The sequence below is a fragment of the Megalobrama amblycephala genome, linkage group LG6 (genome assembly GCF_018812025.1).
Source record: "Megalobrama amblycephala isolate DHTTF-2021 linkage group LG6, ASM1881202v1, whole genome shotgun sequence".
In the NCBI taxonomy this organism is placed as follows: Eukaryota; Metazoa; Chordata; class Actinopteri; order Cypriniformes; family Xenocyprididae; genus Megalobrama; species Megalobrama amblycephala.
Genome location: NC_063049.1, coordinates 27,793,554 through 27,801,982, shown reverse-complemented (window position 1 = coordinate 27,801,982; position 8,429 = coordinate 27,793,554). Strand labels below are relative to the sequence as shown.

Here is an 8,429-nt window from a genome sequence, read left to right as displayed (position 1 = left end):
TTACTGTTTTAATATTGCTTTTATTAGTATAAAATGAAGAACGAATATAAATTACGGAAAGTGTGGATGAAGAATAAAAAATGCATTTGGTGCGCTGGTCACATGACTGTTCTGCGCATGAGCAGAGTAGCATGTGTGTACAGGGAGGCAAAGCGGCTGCTGGCATAATTATGTCAAAATATTAAGATGTAAAGGCTGACCGATGGGTAACGCGTTTTGTTGTCTTTGAGTGTAACGCTGTGGATTAGAGAAATAAGGATGAAGGTGGCAGTTGAAGGCTGTTGTCATGGAGAACTGGATAAGATATATGAGAGCATCAGTTACCTGGAGAATAAAGAAGGTGTGAAGGTGGACCTGCTTCTGTGCTGCGGAGACTTCCAGGCTGTCAGAAATGAAGGGGACATGAAGTGCATGGCGGTGCCTGCCAAATACAGACACATGCAAACTTTTTACAAGTAAGGAAACACCTGATATTAGTGTCTGGATAGACCGATAGGCAGAAAAAATGGCATATAGATGGATGCACATAGATATGTATTGATCATTCAGTTCAATGAGAATAATTGACTGTACTACAGAGACAGTATACACAGAGATTGCATATTTTTTTATTTTTGATGTCAAATAAAATACTTTTGAGTTAATTATATGAAAATATTCTGTTGGTGATATTGGTTGACTATTGTTTCTCATGTCATGACATTGGGTTTTCCAAGGTACTACTCTGGTGAGAAGAAGGCTCCTGTCCTGACGATTTTCATTGGGGGAAACCATGAGGCATCAAATCATCTGCAGGAGCTTCCGTACGGAGGCTGGGTGGCCCCAAACATCTATTACCTGGGTGAGATCTTCGGCTCATACTCTCAAATGCATACATTGAGCATTAGATTAATAAGAGATTAATAAGAGAACTTCCACGGGAACTTAACCTGGGGAATTTTGGAAATATTCCAATTTGGAAACTTAAAGGGTTAATTCACCCAAAAATGAAACTTCTGTCATTAATTACTCACCCTCATGCCGTTCCACACCCGTAAGACCTTCGTTCATCTTCTGAATGCAAATTAAAGGTGCCATAGAATAGAAAATTTAATTTACCTTGGCATAGTTGAAGTTCAGTACATGGAAATGACATACAGTGAGTCTCAAACACCATTGTTTGCTCCTTCTTATGTAAATCTCATTTGTTTAAAAGACCTCCGAAGAACAGGCGAATCTCAACATAACACCGACTGTTACGTAACAGTCGGGATCATTAATATGTACGCCCCCAATATTTGCATATGCCAGCTCATGTTCAAGGCATTAGACAAGGGCAGCCAGTATTAATGTCTGGATCTGTGCACAGCTGAATCATCAGACTAGGTAAGCAAGCAAGGACAATAGCGAAAAATGGCAGATGGAGCAATAATAACTGACATGATCCATGATAACATGATATTTTTAGTGATATTTGTAAATTGTCTTTATAAATGTTTCGTTAGCGTGTTGCTAATGTACTGTTAAATGTGGTTAAAGTTACCATCGTTTCTTACTATATTCACAGAGAGAACAAGAGAGCAGTCGATATTTTCATTTTTAAACACTTGCAGTCTGTATAATTCATAAGCACAACTTCATTCTTTATAAATCTCTCCAACAGTGTGTAATGTTAGCTTTAGCCACATTCAGAATCAAATGTAAACATTCAAATAAATACTGTACTCACATGATCCGAAGCATGCATGCAGCATACATGACGAACATTTTGTAAAGATCCATTTTGAGGGTTATATTAGCTGTGTGAACTTTGTAAATGCTGTTTAAGGCAGTCGCGAGCTCGGAGGCGGGGAGCACGAGGAATTAAAGGGGCAGCAGCCTGAATTGGCGCATTTATAATGATGCCCCAAAATAGGCAGTTAAAAAAATTAATTTAATAAAATCTATGGGGTATTTTGAGCTGAAACTTCATGGACACATTCAGGGGACACCTTAGACTTATATTACATCTTGTGAAAGAACGTTCTAGGGCACCTTTAAGATATTTTGGTTGAAATCTGATGGCTCAGTGAAGCCTTCATAGGGAGCAATGACATTTCCTCTCTCAAGATCCATTAAGGTACTAAAAACATATTTAAATCAGTTCATGTGAGTACAGTGGTTCAATATTAATATTATAAAGCAACGAGAATATTTTTGGTGCGCCAAAAAAACAAAATAATGACTTATATAGTGATCGGCAATTTCAAAACACTGCTTCAGGAATCTTCGGAGCGTTATGATTCTTCTGTGTCGAATCATGATTCGGATCGTGTGTCAAACCGCCAAACTGCTGAAATCACGTGACTTTGGCACTCCGAACCGCAGATTTGATACACTGATTCATAAAGCTCTGAAGCTTCACGAAGCAGTGTTTTGAAGTCAGCCATCACTATATAATTTGTTATTTTGTTTTTTTTGGTGCACCAAAAATATTCTCGTCACTTTATAATATTAATATTGAACCACTGTACTCACATGAACAGATTTAAATATGTTTTTAGTACCTTTATGGAGAGAGGAAATGTCATTGCTCCCTATGCAGACCTCTCTGAGCCATCGGATTTCAACAAAAATGTCTTAATTTGCGCTCCGAAGATTAATGAAGGTCTTACGGGTGTGGAACGGCATGAGGGTGAGTAATAAATGACAGAATTTTTATTTTTAGGTGAACTAACCCTTTAAAGGGATAGTTCACCCAAAAATGAAAATTTGATGTTTATCTGCTTACCCCCAGCGCATCCAAGATGTAGGTGACTTTGTTTCCTCAGTAGAACACAAATGATGATTTTTATCTCCAACCGCTGCTGTCTGTCAGTCAAATAATAAGAGTGATTGGGAACTTGAACAATAAGAGTCGAAAAAACTTCCATAGACAAATCCAAATCAAAGCCTGCGGCTCGTGACGACGCACTGATATCCTAAGACACGAAACGATCGGTTTGTGCGAGAAACCGAACAGTATTTATATCATTTTTTACCTCTAAAACACCACTATGTCCAACTTCGTTCAGCATCCTGTTAGTGAGGTCAAAAAACGCGTTCTCATGACGGAAGTGATGTCTCGCCCATATACTTCAATGAGTGCAAGACATCACTTCCGTTGTCAGAGTGCGATCAGACCTCACTAACCGGATGCTGAACGAAGTTGGACATAGTGGTGTTTTAGAGGTAAAAAATTATATAAATACGGTTCGGTTTCTCGCACAAACCGATCGTTTCGTGTCTTAGGACATCAATGCGTCGTCACGAGCCACAGGGTTTAATTTGGATTTGTCTATGGAAGTTTTTTCGACTCTTATTGTTCAAGTTCCCAATCACTCTTATTATTTGACTGACAGACGGCAGCGGTTGGAGTCAAAAATCAGCATTTGTGTTCTACTGAAGAAACAAAGTCACCTACGTCTTGGATGCCCTGGGGGTAAGCAGATAAACATCACATTTTCATTTTTGGGTGAACTATCCCTTTAAGTACCCTATTATAGGCTAACCTGCAATTTTGCAAATTCCCTGTTTATTCCCATGAATTCCTGTTAATTCCCATATATTCCCGTTAATTCCCATGGAAAGTTTTCAGCTTTGAAAATTCCTGGAATTTTGCAACCCTACTTTCAATGTTAATATTCTCATACTTTTATGGTTTTCTTGGTAGTACTTGGCTTAAATAGCAGTTCTCAGTAGATGTTCCTCATTACTCAGGTTATGCTGGAGTCGTACGCTTTAGAGGTGTACGGATTGGCGGTCTTTCTGGAATATTTAAATCCCACGATTACAAGAAAGGTGAGTTTTAAGAATTCCAAATCAATTGTGTTTTAAGACCCAAATATGCATTTTTGAACCATTTTTATGCAATTTCTTTCAGGACACTTTGAGTTTCCGCCATACAACCCAGAAACCTTGCGCAGCGTGTACCACATAAGGAACATTGACGTCTTCAAGCTTAAGCAGGTAAAGCTTTGTAATGTGAAATGCATCAGTAAACATCTTAACACTCAATAATAAGGATGCACATTCAGAAAAAAGATCTGGCATTTTATATGCATCAAGAAAAATCAGGAAATTAATTATTAATTCGTAAAAGATTAATTTTCCCATGTATAATTTCTAACCTTACTCCTTAAGATCAAGATGCCCGTAGACGTCTTCATGACGCATGATTGGCCGAGAGGCATTTATCACTACGGCAACACAAATCAGCTTCTGCACAAGAAGAAGTTTCTCAGACAGGAAGTGGAGAGCGGCACCCTGGGCAGCCCTGCTGCTGCAGAGCTCCTAGACCACCTGCAGCCCAGCTACTGGTTCTCAGCTCACCTGCACGTGAAGTTTGCTGCACTGATGCAGCACGAGGTGGGTCAGTGGTTTTGACAAATGCAAGCCTTCAGTTACCATTGCAGAGATTATGCTGTTGCAGATACACTAGATTTAAGCTCCTTTCACACATCTTACAAATATATTAACAATCATTTGCTGGCAATATAAACTTAAGAAAAGCTTGATTATCTAGAACATATTAACATGATTTGTATTCAATCCACTAGATTATCATTAGACTAATCAGAAGACCAATATTTTGCCTTCTTGACTCGTGACTTGTGAGCATGAACGCATTAATACATGGATGTGTCTGATTTCAACTTCAGCAACAAAAAATAGAAGAAACTTTAATAAATAAATAAATAAATAAATAAATATATATATATATATATATATATATATATATATATATATATAATATATTTAAAAAAAATTACATTTATATTTTAAAATGTAATTTATTCCTGTGAACAAAACTGAATTTTCAGCATCTTTACTCCAGTCTTCAGTGTCACATGATCCTTCAGAAATCATTCTAATATGCTGAGTTTCTGCTCAAGAAACATTTCTTATTATTATCAATGTTGAAAACAGTTTTTCTTTCAGGATTCCTTAATGAATAGAAAGTTCAAAAGCATTTATCTGAAATAGAATAATTTTGTAACATTATTTGTACCGTTCAAAAGTTTGGGGTCAGTAAGAATTTGTTTTATTATTTTGTAAAAAAAAAAATGAAAGAAATTAATAGTTTTATTCAGCAGGGATGCATTAAATTGATCGAAAGTAACAGTAATGTTACAAAAGATTCTATTTCAAATAAATGCTGAACTTTCTATTCATCAAAGAGTCCTGATAAAAAAAATGTACTGTTTTCAACATTGATAATAATAATAAATGTTTTTTGAGCATCAAATCAGCTTATTTGAATGATTTCTGAAGGATCATGTGACACTGAAGACTGGAGTAATGATGCTGAAAATTCAGCTTTGCCATATCAGGAATAATTACATTTTAAAATATATCAAAATAGAAAACCAATAATATTTCACAAACAATATTTCACAAACAATATATTATTGATTTACTTTGTATTTTTAATCAAATAAATGCAGTCTTGGTGAGCATAAGAGCCTTTTTTAAAAAACATTAAAAATCTAACCGATACCAAACTTTTGAACGGCAGTATCTGCAAACAGCTGAAAATATTAAGAGATAAATATTTGTATATATTATATAAATTGAATATATGTATATATTTTTATTTTGTTTTTATATATCTCTTGCAGTTACCTGTTACATTCATGAAATGTGTTAAACAGGCCTGAGATAAGATGCAGATATCAGAGTTTAGTACTTATTGAAAAGTAAATAACAAACTATTTGTCACATCAGGCTAAGAATAACGCTGCCCCAAAGATCACCAAGTTTCTCTCACTTGACAAGTGTCTTCCACATCGAGACTTCCTTCAGGTAATGATCCTGCAGTTTCAATCAACAAGCATATTTCAAGATCCACTTTGACCAAATATTGTGGGGTCCCAAGTAGTAGATCTAGTAGTTGACCAAGAACTAGATGTTTGTGAGTAAATAAAGGTTTTGATATTGCAGATCGTGGAGGTAGCAGACAGACCGGGCTCCTCTGAGCACCTCGAGTATGACCCAGAGTGGCTGGCCATCTTGAAAGCGACAGACAGACTTCAGAAACCATCCCACAATTTTTGGAACCCCCCACAAGACAACGGACTACACACACGGTACAGACCACATCATGATAATAACCACATTTACATGCATGTCATTATTTGATTACTTGTTAAGCCTACATTCTATTTGCATATTCCAGTAATCAGCATATTCACAATAAATTCTGATCTTTTCACGCTAGTCTCTTCTGGAGATGCACATTCATAGGATGAATTGTCTGAATTGTCATAGCTGCCTGTGTTCCTTATAGTTCTCAGGTGTCACAATTTCCAATATTGTAGTTACTTTTGTTTGAATGTGTAATTGGATATCCCCTCCCCCCCAAAAAAAGATGTTTACAAGACACAGAATTAATGTTTTTGAAAGAAGTCTCTAGTGCTCACCAAGGATGCATTTATTTTATCAAATTTATACTGAATTTATTACAATTTAAGCTGTTTTTCTATTGTAGTACAATTTAAAATGTAATTTATTCCTGTGATTTTCAGCATTATTACTCCAGTCTTCAGTGTCACATGATCCTTCAGAAATCATTCTAATATGCTGATTTGCTGCTTAAGAAACATTTCTTCTTGCTATTAATGTTGAAAACAGTTTAATATATTTCTTATGCTTAATATATTTCTGAAATCCGTGATACATTTTTTTTTTTTTTTCAGGATTCTTTTTCAAGATTCTTTAATGAAAAGAAAGTAATTTTTTTTATAACATTATAAATGTCTTCACTGTCACTTTTGATCAATTAAATGCATCTTTGCTGAATTAAATTATTAATTTATTTAAAAAAAAAAAAAAAAAAAAACACATACTGACCTCAAACTTTTGGGGTCAGTTTAGTGTAATATCAGATTTAATATAGGGATATACCATATTGAGAACTTTGCGTAACTGGTTTATGACAAATAGGTTAACACATTTACATCACATGCATATGTAATCGGAATAATTAAAATATTAATCTGGTTCACAATTATGTAAATTTGGTGCACATTAATAAATTTGTATTTTTACGTCCTATATTTCTGCTTCTTTCAGGTGGGATTTCAGTGCGTCAGAGGAAGCTATGATGGAAGTTGTGAGCGATTTGAGCGGTGACCTCTGCATCCCTGAAAATTTCAGCCTGACGGTGCCCGCCTACGACCCCAGCCGCCCTCAACCCAATGCCCACCCAGCTTACTCCACTAACCCCCAAACCACAGAGCTGTGTGCCACCCTCGGCCTGACGGACATCTACATCCTGGCTGGGCAAAATGGGCAGACTTACGGGGAGGAGGGCGCCACAGGTGCGACTGAAGAGGAGGAGGATGAGGACAGCACTGGGAGTGTAGACGAACCAAGTGAGTACCCCACCGACACCTCCGGCCTCTCTAGCTCCTACAACCCTGATGAAATCACCATTGAAGACGAATGGGAGGAGGAAGAGGACGAGGGAGTAGGATGTGCCGAGGAGAAAGGGACAGATGCAGTGGTTCCAGAAGGGCAGATGGGGAGCCAGGACAGCGATAGAGACAGCAGCCCCCAGCGAGACACAGCTAATAGACTGATCTTACCACCCCCATGTGCTGCACCAGAGACGGAGGCTCCACTACACTCCTCACGGCCTCTTTCTCTTCCCCCTCCTTCAGCCTCTCTCTCTCAGGGCAGCTCAGAAGAGGAGGGGGGTTTCACACCAGCCAGGGTCCCCAAACGCACCAGTGGTGAGACGGCACAGGGGTTCGCGAGTCACACAGGCGGCACACCTCAAATAAAACGGAGAAACCAGAGTATCTACACGGCAGTAGAGGATGAAGAAAGCGAGGGCTAGATAAACGCAATTATATTTTTAGACCAGCAAATTACATATATCAAGAATGATCTGCCAGATAGTTTGCTGTCTCTTTTTTTAATCTTAAGCGTTTGAATGGGTTACTGGACCTATTTGATATAAGTCCTCATCTGCTTTGTAAAACGACTACTGTTGTTTTAAAGAACGGAAGTTTTCCTGATTATGATTGTGAGGAATTCAAGGAAAATTATTTTCAGAAATGTCAAGGTTATGTACTCCTGTTTTTTTTTGTTGTTGGTATTTTTGTGTGTAATGCCACAGACAGCCATTTATACATTTTTATCTTGTATTTGTCATTTGTTGTGGATTTTAATGGTCTATTCCTTTTCATTTTTTTAGCCAAATATATCAAATCACACTCAGTTGTTTGCTCTGTCTTGGCTGTTAGTTTTGTGGTTGAGTTTGCTTTACCATTCTATTGTAAATACATCAAAGTTCAAATATTAAGTGATCCTTGCTTCATTTTTTTTTTTTTTTTTTTGCATTTTGAAATACATTTCTATCTCAGTCTCTCATGATAATGCATCATCTTTCTCCACATCTAAGACGACTTTTCCTTTTGGCTGAC

At 37.1% G+C, this 8,429-nt stretch overlaps 1 protein-coding gene across 1 annotated transcript; it reads left to right on the top strand.

Moving 5' to 3' along the window:
* The first annotated feature begins 84 nt into the window (after positions 1–84).
* On the top strand, positions 85–8,308 carry dbr1 (debranching RNA lariats 1). Its single transcript, XM_048193643.1, has 8 exons — positions 85–455; positions 717–841; positions 3,718–3,798; positions 3,881–3,966; positions 4,141–4,365; positions 5,725–5,802; positions 5,941–6,086; positions 7,072–8,308. The coding sequence occupies exons 1-8, from the start codon at positions 259–261 to the stop codon at positions 7,838–7,840; spliced, it is 1,707 nt and encodes a 568-aa protein (XP_048049600.1). The 5' UTR covers positions 85–258; the 3' UTR covers positions 7,841–8,308.
* The last annotated feature ends 121 nt before the right edge of the window (positions 8,309–8,429 follow it).